The sequence below is a fragment of the Gopherus evgoodei genome, chromosome 9 (assembly GCF_007399415.2).
Source record: "Gopherus evgoodei ecotype Sinaloan lineage chromosome 9, rGopEvg1_v1.p, whole genome shotgun sequence".
NCBI lineage: Eukaryota > Metazoa > Chordata > Testudines > Testudinidae > Gopherus > Gopherus evgoodei.
Window position 1 is genome coordinate 87330777 of NC_044330.1, and position 20086 is coordinate 87350862.

Below are 20086 nucleotides of genomic sequence, written 5' to 3' on the forward strand. Positions count from 1 at the left end.
TAGATATTAATTATGGAAGGTCTTGGCGTCCTTTCATTTCAGGACATGTCATGCCTTGATCTCACACTCCCGTAACTTGAAAAACATCCCTGAGAAGCACTTGTAATATTCTCCAAATGGCTTGGAGAGGTCAGAGAAGAGTGTTAGTTTAGCTGGGGAGATAATGTCACCCTTGTTAATTGTGTATCTCTCTCTATCAAAAACATTTACCCTGGACCCATTTGAAACAGTCATCCTCTTCTTACCCAAAAGCTTTCAAAGGCTTAGCATGTTTTCTAAACCAGGGTGGCTGCATTTATTATTTTTTGCCTAAATCTCACTGTTTATTTGTCTTGCATTCGCTTGCTCTGTCAAGTTGAAAAGTTGGCTGCACTCCTTGCTGGTGTCAAGAGTTTACTGAGGCTGAATCTGATACCTTGGGCCTGGGAATCCTGTTAGACAAGTAATAACTATTTCTGAAGTCAGAAGCACTTTACGTTGGCTTTATGAGAGCAAAAGAGAGACTGCATCTAAATCAGCATTTGAGGAAGTGTAGGACATCACCATGAGGATAGTGTGTCAGGTTTTATCTTGTAACATTAACATGCCAGCACCAAGCACTGCCTTAAAATCCTCTTGGAGACTCTTTAATCAAGTTATTATGAAGATCTATAGTAGGCCTGGCTTTTGCTTGAGTGTGGGGTTTGTTTGGGTTTTTTTTTTTTGTCTGATCTAATTATGCTCGGTTGCTCTGAAACAATTATTCAGGCTAATCTTGGCTGAGCACCCTGACACCAACTGACTGGGTCTCAGCTGATGTGCTGCAGATACCGAGAGGCAGCTTCCAGCTCACGTCGCTGAGGGCTGTGCCTTTGCCCGAGCTGGATTGGGTCTAAGGCAATCTCAGTGCACAGGATTCAAACCAAACAATCACGCTTGGCAGCATCTAGCATTCCTGTTCAGATATGATGTGTCTGGGGAAAGACTGTAGGAAAAGGTGACCCTTAGGCCACATCTACGCTCCAGGCTGGGGATGTGATTCCCAGCTCGCGTAAACACAGTCACACTAGCTCAATGAGAACTAGCTTGAGTATGAATAGTCGTGTAGTCTTGGTAGCACAGGCAGCAGCAGCATAGCTTAGCTGAGCTGAGGACAAACTCTTCCAAACCCTGTGGGTACACAGTCGGCATGGCTAAGACAGCACTGCTGTCGCCCATGCTACCATGACTACACTACTATATATACTCAGGATAGCTTTTGTTGACCTTGGAATCACACCCGTAGCTTGTAGTGTAGATGTAGCCTTAGAGACACAGCTGCACAACTAAGGCTTTCATATACAGCCCTGGGATCTTCCATGCTCTGCGGTCACTACTCACCCAGAGAAAGTGGCTCAGAAGGGTCAGTCAGAATTCCTATTGCTACATCCTGTTTTCAAGTGAATAGAGGTTGGAGATAAGGTTGCTCCAGGCTGATGTATATGATTACAGCTGAAGACTTTTCTTTTTGTTACTAGTACATACGTTCTTGGGGGTAGTGACTATACCTATCTCTATGTTTGTACAGCACCTAGCACAAGGACCCAGACTGTGTCTGTCCAAAATTTGCAGCACTCAGAATCAGTGAAAATTTTGGTTTAAGTAATTTGTCCAAGGTCACACAGTGATGCAGTGGCAAGAGTCCCTAGAACTAATGTATTCTTGGTTCCTGTTCTCATTATGGTATGCTGCACTGCCTCTCAACCCTCTATTCCTTGTGTTCAGTGGGAATTGACCATCCTGGGTGTGGGGGAACCTGTGCCAGAGTTTTTCATTTGGGTTGATTGTATATTTCAGATGATTGGGCCAAATTCATCACTGGCATAATCAGGCACAACTCCACTGACGCCAAAACAGCTGCAATCACTTATTCCAGTGGTGAATTGGTCCTTTTGTGGCTCCCTTTTAGCTTTGTTTTGCATTTGGTTATTGTCCAGCCTATATATAGGTACCTTGTGAATGTTTCAAAAGAATGAATTTTTAACCGTAACGCTTCAAATTCCTCTGCCACTTGACCAGTGACATATTGATCCTGCCAGAAGGAAAGCAGTATTGGATTTCTACTGCATGGTACTCACTGCAGATTCATCGAAGCAAATTCTGAATCAGACTCACAACTATTAGAGAAAAAACAACCTTAGTGATTAAAGCCTCTGGTATTTTTTCAATGAAATAGAGCTAAGATCAAGCATAATACCTACTATTACTCTGGAAAAGTGTCTCCATACGTCCCTATAAAAGCTATCAGATGGCTCCACAGTTGACTTCTCATTATTATTACAAGAGATAAGCATCAGGCACAAATTGGTAGACTTGCCGCTGCATAGCTCAGTTGCTTGTCTTTCCTTGAACAAGGCCTCTGATCACATCCAGGATTTTTAAGGGCCAGAGAGACCTACCTGGTTAAGACTAGGTGCTTGGGTAGAGCAAGGTGAGCAGCTCCACAACACTGGGAAGGAGTGTTCTACCTGAAGCCTGGGGAGTCCTCACTTATTTAGAGCTCTGTTGTCTCCTGCCCCTAAGAAATACTCTTACAGTCTCACTCATGCATTCCTAACTGAGCTTTAGGCCATTAGAAACCGACTCCCTCTTACAGAAAAATAAACAGCCCCAGTAATGAGCTTCCAGTTCTTGAGATGTTTTAATAGTTATTTACCTTCAAGCGAGAATCAATGGTTCGCAGAAGAGTGAGATGGAAGAGACCTATTAAGTCATCTAGTCCACTTCCTTGTAGCTAACGCAAGACTGTCTCTTATAGTATATTCTGCACAGCCTCCCCCACCTCCCTGCCCAACCTAATACATTCACTGTTAGGAAACATTTCCTGATATTCAACTTAAATTTTCCTTTGCTTCATTTCATCCCACTACTTTCAAGGCCCATCTTCACCATGACAGGAAACCCAGGTAGAATATAGTAAAAATCTGCAGTGTGGAGGGACCTAACCATATTTTAATCATGTCACATTACCAAGCTAAACTAGACTTATTCAAGTCTTTTGTCAAGTCATATGACCTAGTATTAATCTCGTTAAGCTCCCATCCTCGCTACAAATTTTAACTGTATTGTAATTGGGATGAGACACAAGTGTTTTGTAGTATGGTCCTCTGACAAGTTTCTACTAATAGAGTAGACAGGCCTGTAATTATACATACTTGGTCCAAACCTATAAACTCCCTCTGTTGGTATTTACAATTTACAAAGACGGCTTAGGCACCAGGGTATGGGCACTGTAGAAAGAAAGCCTGAAGGCAAAGACTTGTAGGTGATTAGCATGTCCCCCTGAGTCACTGGTTAGCCAAGCTCTATATTTGCTTTCTTCTAATCTTCCTTCATAAGTTAATTGTTCCAGTGCCTTAATCATTTTTGTTGCTCTACACTGAAACTCTCCAGTTTGTAGCCATCTTCCTGGAGCAGAGGAGCCCAGAACTGAGAGTGTAATGTGAGGTAGGCACAGTCTCACAAGTGTATCACATGAGTGTGAACCAGGAGTTTCCCCAACTAGCACTGAATACAAACTTGCACCTGACAAAAGTGGCATTTTTCGTGTGTTCTGAGTGTGGAAATTGCAATGTTCAGATTTCTTCCCCCCCAAATGTTACAAATTCCTGCAGACACAAATTCAAGGATTTTTGCATTGGTCCCTGTATAAGATGTTACTGTCTTGGGCCAATTTCAAAATGTATTTCAGGTGAAACTCACCCTCCCCACACATATAAACCCCTGGATTTGATTGAGACATTCAGTATTATGAAGGGCATAGTGAAAACGAACCAGTTCCTTCTTTCTACTCTCTTCTTTCATATGAGGAGAGGTAATTTAAAAGTAAAGGTTAGTGAAGGCAGAATCAATAAAGGAAAATACTTCTTTAGGCAGAAGAAGATCAACCTGTGGAATTCACTGAGGTAAATACTGTGGCTGGATTTTAACAGGATTAGGTCATTGTATAAGCCATTATTAACATTCGTACCTACATAATACTATGGGCAATTGAATCTCATCATGTGCTGGGCCTTAAACTATTCACCTGTGTGACTCAGGAAGGATTTTTCCCTCCTATGCAACATTGCACAATTGACTAGGAGCGTAATTATAAGAGGGCTTTTGCTTTCCTCTGAAGCATTGGGTACTGGCCACTGCTGAAGGCAGAATGCCAGACTAGATGGACCAACTGTCTGATCCTATGTGGCAGTTTCTATGTAGCAAATGAGATTTCAAGGACAGTTAGAACAAGGAAGCTGCAGCTTACCACCACGATATATATTCCAAGCATATGTACATTTCCCTGCTGCTGAGCAAGAAAAGACTATATTTACTGACATTTCATTCTAGAGCATTAAAAGGTAAAATGTAAAGACCCCTGGATTGTTTTAATTTAGGACATACATTTTGTATGAAAGGAACATTTTTGAAAGTTAATTGCATTTCAATTTGCCATAGACGGTTAATCAAAGAAGTCACTTTGGATCAAACTCATCATCTCTCTGGCTTGGGAGCAAATATTAAATGTCACTGTTCAAGTCTCTCTTCAAACATCAGTGTGATTTAGGTGACAGACAGAGCCATTCCCAGAGTAGTCATCTGCCCTAGAGGGGACAGAAACAGAAGGAGAACACTTGGTGGAAGCCAACAAGGGTCTGAAAGTTTCTCATTGTGTGGCCAAACTAAACCCCGATAAAATTTCTTTTATCTAGCAATCCAAGGCACACAGGCCCTGGGCCAAGTTAAACAGATACTTTCGTGCTTCTCCTTGTCTCCATTGACGACTTTAATGTCTGTGGAGTCAGCTGACAAGAGTCAACAGGGCTAGGTAATAAAAGAAAAGTACATAAATAAACAGTAGAGCAGAGAGACAGTTTTGCCGCTTATTCCAGAGGGAGAATCTATCTAACGAGAGGGGACGGAAAAGCTACCAAGTGTATGGCATTTTGAAGAAATTCCCACTGGTGTTTTCCTCTGGACAATGAGAAAGAAGAGAATTTAGATTTTGATAATAACAGACTGTCACATTGCTGGTACTCTCAGGGTTATAGTTTATTTCAGCCATGAGAGGCAACCTAGTGAGTAGTGATCTGCATTGCCATGCAAGGAATTTGGGTTCAACTTCTAGTCCAGATCTAAGAGGCCAGCACAGTGGAGTTTGCCTGCACAGTTTACTTCTCTGTACCATGGAAGTCTCAGAACTGGAGTTTATTGAAGAGATGCAAGAAGCATCCTAGTGGTTATATTTCTGCATCAACATGCAGGAATCATGGTTTCATTTTCCTGTCTTGGGTTTGAGCAGGAGGTACTTACATTTTGGGGAGGACAACCACATTGGATCAAAATAGGCCCTGCTGTAAAATGGCGCATCTCCCACTGAAGTCGAAGGCAGTTGCACCAGTTCATATGATGGCTGAATTTGGCTCAGCATCTCAAGTGCTACTGACTTGGAATGACTTTATAGATTGGCATATGCAAAGTATCATCCAACACACACACAAAACTCCCCAAACAATGGAGAATTACAAGACTGAATGACTCAAAACTGGCTGGTGCACATACACATAAAACGATACATTACCTGAGCCAATACAATACACCAGACATGCCTGCCTCCACCTCTCCAGAATAATTAACATTTACAATGAAAACACCAATACTAATTCTACTAGCCAGGCTGGTGACATCTGCAGCTCGCAGTGAACTTCAATTCCAGGCTCAGGATTCCAAGGCCAGAGACCAGATAGTCTAAGGTTATCGTACCAGAACGTATTGAGCAACATTAGCTCCCTTTCTGGAAAAAAAAGACATTTTCTGTCCTGAAACCAGTGAGGGAAGGCAACAAATGCATAGGAAGAATGAGGACAACAAGGAATGAAAAATAGGAATATTATGAGTGTTGTCCCCAGGAGCAATCTCTCTGTTAAAATCTGGGCTATGTCTAGCTATCTTAGATATTTAAATAGTCTCCATTACCATAGTACAAGAAGAGACCTTACAAGTTTTAATGAATTCAGCCTGTGAAGCATGGAAGTACAATTATCTCAATTTTTACTAGATAGGGAACTGAACTCATTGTTACACAGGAAATGTTGGGCACAATAGGGACTTAAACCCAGGTCCCCCAAGTCCTCCACTAGTGACCTAATCACTGCACCAACTGAATCTCCTGCTGATCTGGTTTTCAACCAAGTGTTCTAGACCATAAACACTTAAGCGGGAAAACAGTGGTGAAATCTGCTCAGCTGCGGAAAAGGTTGAATGTGAGCCAACAAGGTGATGCAGTTGCGAAAAAGGCTAATGTCATACTAAGGGTGTACTGGCAGGAAAACCATATCTGAGACAGGCAGTAACTGTTCCACTCTACCTGGCACTGGTGAGGCCTCAGCAGGAGTACTCTGTCCTGTTCTAGGTGCCACACTTTAAGAAAGCTGTGGACAAATTGGAACGAGTCCAGAGGAGAGAAACAAAAATTATAAAAGTCTCAGGAAACCTGACCTGTGAGGAAAGTTTAAAAAAGACAGCATGTTGAGACTTGAGAAAAGAAGACAGAAGAGGACCTGAGAACAGTCTCCAAATATGTTAAGGGTTGTTATAAAGAGGATTATTCTCCATGTTCACTGAAGGTAGATCAAGAAGTAATGGGTTTAATTTGCAGCAAGGGAGATTTAGATTAGATATTAGGAAAAACTTTCTAACTAGAATAGTTAAGTTCTGGAGTAGGCTTGCAAGGGAGTTTGTAGAAGCCTCATCATTGGAGGTTTTTAAGAACAGGCTGGACAAACACCTGTCAGGGACGTTCTAAATTGACTTAATCCTGCCTCAAGCTCTTCACATCCCTTTCAGCCCTACATTTCTATGATTCTATAAAGCAGGGTCACACCTCCACCCTCAATCAGCCATACCCTGTTTAGCAAATGGGAAGGAGTGCTAGGTCTGAGGTAGGCTGACTCATTATGCTGCAGTCAATATTTTCCTCTACCACGATACCTACAAAAACATGCACCAGTGATTAAACAGCTGGTGTGCAGTGAGCAGAGCTTTTCATACTGACCAGTTTTATCTCATTGTTTCCTTGCAGTCCCTCTGTTTGTTGTGTGTATCTGTTGCCCTGTCTCTTATGCTTGGATTGTAAGATTCTTGGGCCAGGGACTTTCTTCCTGTTCTGTGTTTGTACTGTATCTAGCACTTACGTGGCCCGGGAATATGACCAGGCTCACTATGCATTACAGCAATCTAGATAAAATAATAATAAATAGTCAAATCTCCTCTCGGAAGACTGTTTCTGTTTCAAGGCCATTAGAAAGTAACTACCGTAACTCCTCACTTAAAGTCTTCCCAGTTAATGTTGTTTCATTGTTACGTTGCTGATCAATTAGGGAACATGCTCGTTTAAAGTTGTGCAATGCTCCCTTATAACATTGGTTGGCAGCCGCCTGCTTTGTCCACCGCTTGCAGAAAGAGCAGCCCATTGGAGCTAGCTGGTTGAGGCTTGGAACCAGGGTGGGCTGGTGGCCCCCCCATCAGCTCCCCGCACCCCTAAGTTCCCTGTGCGGCAGTCGCCCAGCAGGCTATCAATTGCCGGCAGTTCAGCTGTCCCTCCCCCCACTGCCATGTGCTGCTCCTGCCCTGTGCCTTGGACTGCTCCCAGGAGCCTCCTGCTTGCTGTGCAGGACTGGGAGGGGAAGAGAGGTGCTAATGTCAGAATGTCCCCTGCCCCCCCTGCTCCTGCCCCTGCTTACCCCATCTCCATAGAGTTGGGGGGGAGAGGCACACGACAGGGCTCAGGATGGAGGGCGCTTGCTGCCAGCAGCTGCAGTCTCAACTTGCTGATCTACTTAAAAAGGCAATGTACTTAAGAGTGCGGTCAGCATACTTAAAAGGGCAATGTGCATCTCTCTCACACACACACAGGATGTGTGTCTCTGTCTCTATCTGCCATGCTGTCTCCCCTCCCTCCATTTGTGCTGCCTTGTAGAGTGTGAGGCTACATTAACAACAACGTGTTAACCCTTGAGGGCTCAGACGAATGCTAGTTCATCATTTAGCAGTAAGGCATTCGCTGGGGAATATCCCACTGTCTTCCACCCTCTAACTTCACCACCTCAACCAAGCTTCACAATCATCATAGCTGCGAACAGTATTAAATTGTTTGTTTAAAACATACACTCTGTGTGTGTGTGTGTGTGTGTGTGTGTGTGTGTGTGTGTGTGTGTGTGTGTGTGTGTGTGTGTGTATCATATAGTCTTTTGTCTGGTGAAAAAAAATTCCCTGGAACCTAACACCCCCGTTTATGTTAATCCTTATGGGGAAATTAGATTTGTTTAAAATCTTTTTGCTTAAAGTCACATTTTTCAGGAACATAACTGCAACATTAAGTAAGGAGTTATTGTATTTACATGTACGCATGATATGTATTCTCCCTACTGTCTGAGCACTATATAACTGGTTGACTTTATACTCTCCTTAGCATGTTCAGGAATCATTTTGAAGTGAGACACAAGCAATGCTGTGATCAGAGTCAGTTTGTGATTATGGATTATTGCAGAGAGATTCAGATCAGTTAGTTATAGAGTTCTAACAACAGTGGACAATTTCAGAGAACCACCTCCAGATCTGGATCTTTATCACCACCATTTCTGAATTATCCAAATCTCCTCCACAGAGATGCTTTGACTTCCTCAGGTAGAAGATGTTATAGATGAGCAAAATATTATTTATGAGGTTGCATATAATTACCTTTCTTGGGTTTAAGTAAACCTCTCTTCAAAGCCACCATGTGATGGCATCTGATGAAGACTGGTCCACACTCCCTTTGGAGTTCTCCTAGTTCTACCAATAAGTGTTGCTATTTAGCAACTTAAATTGTTTCTTTCCCCACATCATCACCTAGAGCAGTAGTTCTCAACCTGTGGCCCCAGTCAGCACAGAACTGTGGCCCATGTGACATCCTCAGGGCCATACAGGTAGTATTGGATACAGACCACATAACACATTGTGAGCCACATATGTGGCCCACAATGGTAAATAGGTTGAGAACCACTGCTCTAGAGTAAAAGAAGGCAGCTGGGAATCAAACCGAGGTCTCTTGAATAGCACCAGTTGCAGGACACTAGTTTGGGCATCATGCAATTTAGTTGAAAGACTGTTCTGTAGTTTTAAAAAGTTACAAGGTATGTGTGTGAGAGAGATTTGCTCTACAGTGAACGTAAAGTGCACTCTTGCTCTCCACATTGTTATAAATCGAAGTGTGTCATAGATTATTCATTAATCCCAGTTTTTACTGTACTTAAAGAAAAACCATAGATCAGGATTCTACTTTCAAAATGTCACATTCCCTGAACAATGACAGGAGCATTTATAACCAAGATACATACAGTACATTGGAGGGTGGTTCGTGGTGAGTGAAAGAGATAGGGTATAGGGACCCCTAGGTATTATTCCCAGCCCTGCTATTGAATCTCTGAGCGACCTTGAGCACGTCACAAACTCAGTCCCCCCATCTGTAAAATGGGGATAATAGTTACCTGTCTGACTGGGGTGCTGTGAGGATCAGTTCAGTAATGCATTTTGAGATCCTGAAAAGACAGATACTAGGCCAATGACAGATAAGAGCAAAGCTTTATAAGGAAAGGGTCTGAATATTGGATTGTTTGTCTTTGTTTTAAACAGGCAGCGAGCTGTCAGTAAGAGCAAAGAATCCATGTTATCAGAGCATGAGATTGTGAAATACCAGCCAGCAATACAGATAGATGAGGACACCATGGACTTCACCCTGGAAGACTCAGTTCTCCTGCCCATGGATCCAAACCTGGAATGCCACAGCCCACCTCCCGACTACAACTCCGTCATCCACTATTCTGCCCCTCCAGTGTAATCAGACCAGTTCAATCTCTGCACCTCTTTCAGCAATGCTGGATTCTCACATGCCTCCACCATTTATACAGGCTGTTTAAAAGGACTAGGGTAAAAAGAGGAGAAGGAAACTGAGAGTGTCCCTGCTATGAATGGAAACCCGTAAAGAGCAGCTACCTTAAAAGGTATGTTTCAGCTTATCAAGTTAACATACCAGAATCAAAAATAGGAGTTGCAGCCCAAAATTGCTCCCCACTCCTTACTCCCCACACTGGATTGCTCAGTAGCAATTGCAGATGTGCAAGGTATTTCAATCCCTTTTTGCTGATTCCATACAAGAGTCACGGAGATGGGTGCCACAGGATTGATTCTGCTGGCCATACGTAGACCCTGCAAGGATTATATGCTCAGATGCTGTATGGGGATCAGTTAAGAACTGTAGCCCCAAACACTGATATATGGATTTTGAAAGCGTACGTTATTTTAAAAACATGGGGAATCTCATTATCCCTCCCAAAATGTATTTGAAATATCCAAATTGTTTTGCTTAGGGTTGGTATTCTAATGATGTTTGTACATCTTCTGGGATCCGTCCTTAAAACTATACAACATACACAGAGCATGGGTACTCTGAGTACCTGTAGAAAGCCTGGATTTGGTTGCATTCTGGGCACACTACATAGCTCATCTATTTCCCTAGGTTTTTCCTTTGTAGGAACAACAATTTATTTTAGTGAATTATTTTATACTGATTGTTCAGCAGGTTTTTGGATAAGGACTTTATAAATTTAGATAAATACATTTTCCCGTGTGTGTGCACTCAATGCAGGCCATATGCCACTGGGACACCAACAGTTTAACACAATTTTTCTGTTTAACTTCTGGACACATATCTTTATAGAAAGCACTTCCCCTAGATTCCACTACTGATGCCAAACAGTTTGATTTTTGGAATACCAACCTATACCACACTAGGAGCAATCTGACATTTAGGTTTGTACTTCTGGAGCCCATGCAGCCTGACCACCTTGCTACTGTGGTATGTAATACCCTAAGCAAGTAAATCAAAGCTTTTTGCAGTCAGGCCTGGCTGGATCATGAATCTACACAGATGAGAAATTCAAAGTGACCTGCCCCTCACCCCCCACATGCTATGTACAGCAGGGGAATTGTAGGTTTGCCAGCATGCACACCCATCTCCTCCTTGCAGCAACCTCACAAGTAAGCAAGTAATCCTTGTAATTTAATGCACTGTGAAGTAATCTCAGCTGACATTAAAAATTTAGGCAGGAGTAAAGCATCTAGGGTCTCAAGTCTAAAGCAAGGCTGAGAAAGATGCTCATTGACAGTCAAGCCTGTAACCTCCTAAATTATAACCTGGAAAAAGGAGCTTTACATTAATTTTCTCTCTGGGGACTTTTCCAAGGCCTAGGAAACGCCTCCATTCCCTTCTTAGGTCTGGCATTAGCAATCACCTCTTTCCTTGAGAGGATAGATCTTTTTAAATGATCACAAATCGAAAGAAGAAAAGGCACCTGGCAAACAATGTGATCCTAACTCCTCCAGCATAGTGCTCTCAGAACATTGGAATCATTTTCAAATTACTAGGTAGACCTGATAACATTGAAATAAGCATGAAAGAAGACTCAGGTATTATCACAGGGGAAAACAGAAAAACAAAACAAAAATCCCAAGCCCAGCACCCTCTTCACTGTGAATGGTAAAACATTTGAAATGGGGGATCCTCAGATTGTAATCATGGTTCTCTTTAGTTCCTGAATTCGTCTGGAAAAAAGCATGCAAGCTCCCATTTAAAAAAGGGGATCTGCAGTAATTCACAAGGATGAGTCCCCCTTGTTCCTAGTTGATCTGCTGGGAAGTCTTAATCTGTAATTGCTTTATTGTCATTTTTGCACTTCTTTGTATTGTAATAACTATGTGTTAACTAGAGCTGGTCAAATAATGAGAGAAGCCTATTGGGGAATAATTTATCTAAAGAGTGACAAAAAGCTCTTTTCATCAGTTGTTCAGTGAATATTAAATTGAGCATCTGTAGAGCTGGTCAAATAATAAAGCACTTGGTTTGCAGATCATTTATTCACAAGACAAATGGAAAAAAATGTCTCTAATATATAACTCTGCTTGGTCTAGCATTAACATGTCAATGTGAGACAGTTTTTGCTGTTCTACATTGCTCTCAAACTTGTGAAAATTACAGTGTGTAAAAAACTTTTGCTTGCAAATCCTAAGTATAAGGAGGCCTAGGGAAAAAATAACAGTGTCAAGTATATAAATGTGCTCTCCATTTTTTAAATAAAATTGGAAACACTGCTGTGCTAATTAGCTGCTTCCAAGAAAACTCAGCATCTTTTCCCTTCCCCTTTATTCAGAACACAATTTGCAGAGGCTTTTGTGAAACCAAAGGGATGCAGGGGTTGTGTTCCAAGTGGAACCAAGGGAGTGCCTGTAGTTAAGGGGGCACTGCATCTAGAGTCTTATTACGGCTTTTAGCCAACATCCATCACAGTTGTTTTTATGTCATATGAGAACACAGAAATGCAGGCCGGGGCACTCTCCTTGAGATCTGCAAAATTCTACCCATCTTAATCACTGGGTCCATGGATGGGCCTCTAAAAATTGAGGACCCCTCTGTGATTCAAGGATCAGGAGACATCTAGGGCTAGCCATGCCAGATGCCTAGTTCATCAGAACCAGGACAACAACCCCTATCTGAGGGTGGGAGGGTTTGGTTCCTTTATGTCAGCCTCAAAGCACTTAAGAAGTGTCCAGAACAAAACTGCAAATGACCAAGGTTTGGACAAATGTGTTTTCAACTTTTATTTGAGTGGAAGTTTCTTCTCTTCTTCATGGTAAATCCAACCAGCTGAACTATTACCTGACAAGTATTATTCATGTATGTGTCTTGTATTTTATTTACTAATATTTTGTTTGTACTTTCCTCTCCTCCCTTAATTTAATTATTGTTCTTTCCTTACATTGGTGTATATAGTTTACCCAGTAGAGGCAAATATAGCAATTCCTCTATATGATTATGTTTGTAACATTTTAGTCAAGAGAGAGATGGAGATCCCCTGACGTAAGAGAGTTAAGTATCTTTACTAAACATTTCACTAATGCTTGCGGGCCAGGCTTGCTTTACAGTCCCCTCCCATTTCGAGTTTATAGTGACTCTCCTTTTGGCTGTTAGCATCTTTGGCTCTCCTTTATTCCCTTTGTTACGTAGCTTCAGTTAGAAAACAGGGAGCAAGAGGAATCTGGTGGGCTTGTGACATTCCTGCAGGCATCAGCAGTGCAGCTCAAGGTAAAAGGGAGGGATTTTCACAGGTTCTAGTCTAACTCAAGGCTGATCTACTGGCAGGAGGAAGAGAGGAGGCCAAATTGCTAAGTGATGTAATGTTTGATTTTTCAGACTTCTCAGGGATTCCTATTTGACTCCAGAGGGCAGTTGGTCACCTGCCTTTCTAATCTGATTCAGTTTAATGACAATTGTTATTAATCAGTGTAAACCTGTTGGGCTTTTTATGGTGCTTTCCCTTTCTGTTTTTCCCTAGCAACACCAAGTATCAGGGAAAGAGACTCTGACCATTCAGGGGCAAGAATCTCCCCTGATGAACCCTGGGGTCAGATAAGAGGCCGAGGATAAGTACCTCATTGGGGTCCATAACCATCTTATTATTCTGGTGTTTCTTGACATCTATATTCCCTGGTTCCTCCTTTTTCTTACTATCCATATATCTTAATATTTAATTTCATGGAAAGTTCAGATCATGTATAGCCTCCCTCCTGGTTTCTCCCAGTAGCTTCTTCTCTGCCTTTTGGCTAAGATCAAGTGTACAACTGGTTTCAGTCTGATATTGCCCAGGTATCCTGTACTTGCTGGGGATTGACTAGATAGCTAAACAGGTCTCTTTTTTTTCACCTTCAACTTTAACCTTTTCCCATCCTAAGACTTCCTACATTGGCTAGATTTGGGGACTGTGGCTTTTTTATCTCTATCAGAAACTGTCCCGGTAGCATGTCCCTGAACAAAATATGTTTCTTCTCTTCTGGGCATTTAAATACCCAGCTTCTCCAGCAAGCTAAAATTTGGTGGATTTATAGCTGAAATCTATTTGTCTCTCCTGTCTTCTTCAGACGCTTTGATCACTCTTTGCCTCTTTCACTTTATCTTAACCAGCTGGAGGGCCCAAACTCAGACACTGGACCCATCTCCCCTCCCCTGGGTACTAGGGCACCTCCAATCAAAATGAAAATCTCATGGCTCAGGCCTTTCTCTGTAGTAGGCTCAAATGAGGACATTAAATCTAGACTCCCTGTTACATTTGGATCCATACTGAGGACCAAATCTAAATATCTCCAAACACCACAGTTTGGATCTCTCTCTAATGTGAACACTGCTCTTTCTTGTGACTCTGTTGGGCAGTCAAATGGCCCTGGCACTTTATCACTTCTTCTCTGCTTCCTGTGTATTGTGGAGAGTGTTCGCTGGCACTTTACTCTGTAACCAGGTAGTCAAAAGCTTAAGACATAAATCTTCTCAGTAACATTTCATCTTCAGCAGTGGCACTGTCTTGTCACATCCCATCTTACCTGGGAAGTGTTATCAGCTTTTAATACAATTACAAGGGTGAGGTCTTGATTAATGGTTTCTAGCTCCCAAGCCCCAATGGGGCAATCTCATGGAATAAAACGCTTCTGATGAAACATCATCAGCAAAATGTCCATAACAAGATAGGATGCTACAAAGCACTAGATCTGTAGGAGATTATGCAATTCTGAACTCAACCACAGGGCCTTCTTAAAATTAATTGGAAGGAGAGAACAAGAGAGGAGGTATGAATTTCCCTTGTTTGACCACAGCTCTGGTTTGTTTGTACCAAGTGTTGTTTCCATATTGTGTAGAAGAACAAAAAGTCCCAGTTCCTAGCTGGACTGCAAAAGCTCATTGGCATGCCAACCAAATATGATGCCTTAAAAGATATGGTTACTCACACAGACTAGAATGGAATGCAGGGACCAAAGAGTATCTTTGCCTGCCTGTTAATCCTGTTTCACAAGAGCCAGCTCAGCCTTATTATTCAATTCATTTTTCCTTAGACCTTGAGTTGTCAAAGCTGTTAATGAAAGCTGGGAAAGCCCAATAACTGTGGAGTTAAGGAAAATAAACTAAGCAAGTGCCATGATATTACTCAAATCACTATGAAATGTCTGGGTGCCCTGCCCCTGTCTGGCTGAAGAATGTATGCACTGAAAACTCCGCTTTCTTACGTAGTCAAAAATTGTATTGTATCTATTAACCAAATTAAAATAAAATGATTCTATATTTATATAGCCCGGGACTCCTTTGTGTCATCTGTTGTCTTGTGTGAAGTTGTCCTTGAAGCATAATATACATAAATAAAGCAACAGTGTTTTCAGAGGTTTTACAGGGAGTGGAATTTGCATTAATTGCTTCATGGCCTTCAAAGGTTAGGACATAAACCTGCCACATTGTAACAGCTCAAAGATGTCTAACGGCCATATTTGCTTAAAAGGCTCATGATGCTGGGAAAATGCTTGGCCAGATTCTGATCTTAGTCACACTAGTATAAATCCACAGATCTGACATGATCACACCACAGTGTAGTAGAGACACTGGCAGCTGATAACTACAGCTCGATAGATACGAAGGCTCTGATCCTACAAACAAATCAATAGGACTATTCAAATACTTAAACTTAAGTCTTTGTGGGATTGAAGCTATGCCCCTCAATAAGACCCCTAATTCACCAAAGCACTTAAGCACATGTTTAAACCTCACTGACTTCAGTGGGACTGAAAGTTAAGCACAGGCTTACGAGTTTTGCTGAACATGGCTGCATGGCTGTCTGCTCGTCAAGACTCAAATGTGTGACACTGGGCTGTGTGACAAAGAGCTCATGTCAACTGCAGAACATGGTGTCATTTGGGGTTTCTTTAGACATGGCTTAGCATTTCCCAAAGATGTTTTTCCCTTTATTTAAACAGCTGCTTTGCAAAAGAGCTCTAATTCCAATTCATATTTTCTAACAAACATCAAAGACGCTCAAAAGTTGACTCCCCAGCTGAACTGAAGTTGGACCACTGAAATGCTGAGCTCTTTCCTGAATCTGGAACACCTCGCTTACAGACAGGTTCTAAAATGTACAAAAACAAGATGTGAAACATAGACAAATCTTACCAAACGTCAGGGCAAACGACCTCATGTCATTTGAAGCTTTTTCTTTATATATACATATAAACATTCAAGAAAAAGCTTCAAATGACATGAGGTCGTTTGCCTTGACATTTGGTAAGATTCCTCCATTCACAGCTTCTAATGTCTCCTGTCCATTTTCAGTGGTATGGTTAACGATTGTTGGCTGAACTATCTTTGATAGCTTTTCAGCTAAGGAACATCTGCCCGTTTCAGACAGACTGGCCAAGATTCATTTCTGTTTCTTTTTCCACACAAAGGATTTAATTAGAAATCCATTGTGTTCCAGAGATATTTCTCTATTTGTGCACTTTAAAAGCTGGCATGGTCTTGCACTAGACGGTTGGGTTTGGAAAACTCCAGAGCACTCGGTCACTTGGAACCTTTTAAAGTTTCTCTCCATCCCTTGTTCCAAATAGTCCTGGAACTAAATGTGTCTAAATTATACATGTCATGCGAAATGCAACAGTCTCTTCTCATTCATATAATGAGCAGGAACACTCTTCCACTGTAAACTATGAAATGCTTTAGTGGCTTATATAATGCATCACTCATGTGTAATTTTGCTAGGCAATATAGAACCTCCTCCTGTATGAAGCTAATGTATCAAACAGCAGAAAGAAAATATAGAAAATTAACTTGGTTTGATTCACTTTTAGCTCATAACATAATTTATTGATTGCCTGGTATTATGCATTGACTGCAGCTAAACTTTTGCAAGGTGCCTGATTTTGCCTTGCCTTAGGCAGAGCCTGCTCCAGATAGCAACAGAGGAAACACGTGCCTGGGGCTGCACATGCTAAGGGGCAGCACTGGCCTTAAGGAAGAATAGTCTTGTGGGTAAAGCACAAGACAAGGACTAAAGGGATTTGAGCTCTTCTCCCAGTAAACTGTCTTTTGCTTCCATGAAACAGAATACAATGAAAGAGAAGTCCTTGGTCCTTGGTCCCTGTGAACTGGGCTGTACATCTCCTCGGTATGTAGAACTTTCTTCACAAAGTGACACAAAGGAGGTGGCCCCCACATAGATTCAAAAGGATGCATTTATTTTTGTCGGTTCCTAACTAGCTTGTAAGTGCCTCAAGGTAGAATCACATCAGATCACCTGTTATGAGAGGCACCTAGCACACTGTAAAAAAAAAAAAAAAATGTACAAAACCCATACTAGGAATACCTGACTCTTTGGCCTCCTTTAGTGGCTGGCCCACATAAGAGAAAATCAGTCTGCTACTCCATCCAGCTAGCAGACTTACTTCTTTAGTTCAAGTGTTAGCATCTCATGGTTTTAGAAAGAGGGGTCTCAGTTTCAAGGCCCAAGTAGGGTCAATTTAAATAATAATAAACATTAATAAATAAATATGAAATATATTACCCACCTATCTTGTCTTAATAATAAATATGTCATTCAGAGGTTACTGAAAGAAAATACTCCTCACATTTGAAGTATCTGGCTTTATTTAGCCTAGAGTAGTGGTTCCCAAACTTGGTTTGTGGCTTGTTCCGGGTAAGCCCCTGGCGAGCCACGAGACGCTTTGTTTACCTGAAGCATCCACAGAAACGGCCACTCACAGCTCCCAGTGGCTGCAGTTCGCCGCTTCCAGTCAATGGGAGCTGTGGGAAGTGGTGGCCCGGCCCATGCCACTTTCTGCAGCTCCCATAGGCCAGGAATGGTGAATCGCTGCCGCTGGGAGCTCCAAGCAGCCATACCTGCGGGCACTCAGGTAAACAAAGTGTCTTCCCCTGAACAAGCCATGAACCAAGTTTGGGAACCACTGGCCTAGAGGAAGTTGAGCCAGGGCACCCAATTCTTCAAGGAATTCACTGGAATTTAGTCTGGAACTCTGCTCTATTTATTCTCCCCCCCCTCCTTTTTTGTGTGTGCACTTTTATTGATTTCACCAGACTGATTTTAGTTGAAAGTCCAAAGAAAAATGCAGAGTTGTTACAAAACAGAGAGAAACAAAACCAAAGGAAGGTGACTGGAAGGATATAGAGCGATGCTGAAGCCCTGCTAAGACAAGAATAAAATCTGCTGGCAGCATCTGATTAGAGGAGCCAAGGCAGCAGGAAGCACTGGACCTACAGCAAGAGAGGATATTTTAGAAAACAGGAATCAATCATTTGCACAAAGGGAGGGAATGCAGGCACACAAGGGCTGATCCTGCTCCCATCATGATAACAGTCTCAAGGCGTCAAATTCATCCCTAAGTGGACTTGGAAATTGCTTTATCTTATATCTTCTTTTGGCTGTGTTTTTCTTGCTACTACCCATTCTTCCTTCCCTTGGCACGTAAATTATATCATTTTGTGTTCAGTTACACCATTTACATCACCTACATGCTACCAAATTTACTAACTGTGTCACCTGGTCATAATGGCTTTTCCTGTTGCAATATCCTCAAAGGCCAAGTCTTTGTTGTCAGTCTCCATAATCTTTGTGCCAAGCCTAAAGTCAAACATGGAAGCAGTCCCTGCAGGTGATTCTGGGGTCCTTACTGCATCACGTCAGTAGTGATGGAGAGTGGGGACAACTCAGCTGTTAACTATGCACAGTCTCTGAGCTAGGCCAGGAATGGATACACCCTCTGCCTTTTTGAATTGACACACATATTTTCTTCTCTTTTTTTGGTTCCCCCTACGCCCCAGAATGTTGCAGGAGAAGACTTTCAAATCTGGCAGCGGATTTAAGATGAACAAAGTCAATAACACAAAGCAGCCTCCATTTCCCCATTGAAATAAATGGAGATTTTTACCTCTGCAGGTCCCAGACCCAGTGCTGGGCCCTCTGCCCCTCTAGGCTGCACCAGATGAGCAATGCCAGCATGACCTTTATAAGCCAGAACTATATATTCCGATCTGCCGAGACAATGACTGGATCAGCAGAAGAATAAATTGGGGCATCTTTGGACACACTGCTTGGAGTAGTGCCTGTTTATTTTTAAGCCATGCTATTGTCAAAATGAATTCCTCAAGCATCCAAAGGTTAATTTGCTTTTCATAACTATGCATTAAAAGAAATGAGAACTTCATTCTTTCCTGGGAGAGACTTGACCTTTTATTCATGTATATTTTTCAAATCCTGTCCTCCACTGTTTATGCCCCAAGCAAGAATGTCACAAGTTGTCTTAGCAGCGAGCACAGCCAACAAAGACAACCAGGGGTAAGGCAAGGAGAGCAGATGGGAAACATTGATGCGCTACACTGAGGTAACAGTCTTTCTGCCTGTCTCTCACAGAACATCTGCAATCACTTCTCCCACTCCCTTTCTCCTAGAGCTACTGAGGCAGGCAGGAAGCCACCGGCATGTTGTGAGGGTGAGAGAAAGAGTAATGTGACTTAGCAGCCTCCCATCCTAGGGTGCCGGAACAATGTTTATAGTGGGGGCGCTGAGAGCCATGGAATCAAACTGTAAACCCTGGATATGATGGAAACCACTTCAAGCCAGGGGGTGCGGCAGCTCCCCCCACACCTCTAGCTCTAGCACCTGTGCTCACATCAGGCAGCGAGGAAAGTGGGCTAACCCCAAACCATCACTCCAAACACTGGGATAGTTTGGCTCTGATTCTGATTGTCATGATTGGCTTACAGCTGTTACAATGAGCTAACCCTAACTCATGGGTTGGAATCTATGGTGCATGTTGACAGTTGCTATTGCACTGATGGAGCAGGCCATTATATTGCCACCTATTGACACAGCATCACCCTGGGCTAACAGAGTGTTGCTGAGTGACAATGTTGTCAGTGAAGTTGCAATGCTGTTGTGCCATGATGCTGAGCCATGATTTTGTTCGTTCAGGATTATTTACTTGGCCTGTAATGAATAGGACAGGCCTGAAGATTTCAAGGAACAATGGCAATCTGACAAGCACTGCCCCTTCCTCTACAGAACACATTGCCTATGCAGTACATCTAGTCCCTGCTGTACTGTGGGTAAGGCAGTTATTGTTTTCTGATACCTGCACCTTCACTGCTGTACCAGATCCCTATAACAGTAAC

At 42.3% G+C, this 20086-nt stretch overlaps 1 protein-coding gene across 3 annotated transcripts in view; it reads left to right on the forward strand.

Annotated features, from left to right (window-relative positions):
* LOC115657414 (vascular endothelial growth factor receptor kdr-like) overlaps positions 1-11528 on the forward strand; it is a 176628-nt gene extending 165100 nt beyond the window's left edge. For 2 of the 3 annotated variants that reach the window (XM_030575231.1, XM_030575232.1), the window contains exon 30: positions 9673-11428. In XM_030575231.1, the coding sequence (XP_030431091.1) occupies positions 9673-9877 (205 nt within the window). In that variant the 3' untranslated portion in view covers positions 9878-11428. Of the gene's footprint in view, positions 1-9672; positions 11429-11517 lie in introns of those variants that run through there. The other variant, XR_004001972.1, reaches the window with a different exon arrangement.
* Positions 11529-20086: the final 8558 nt, after the last annotated feature.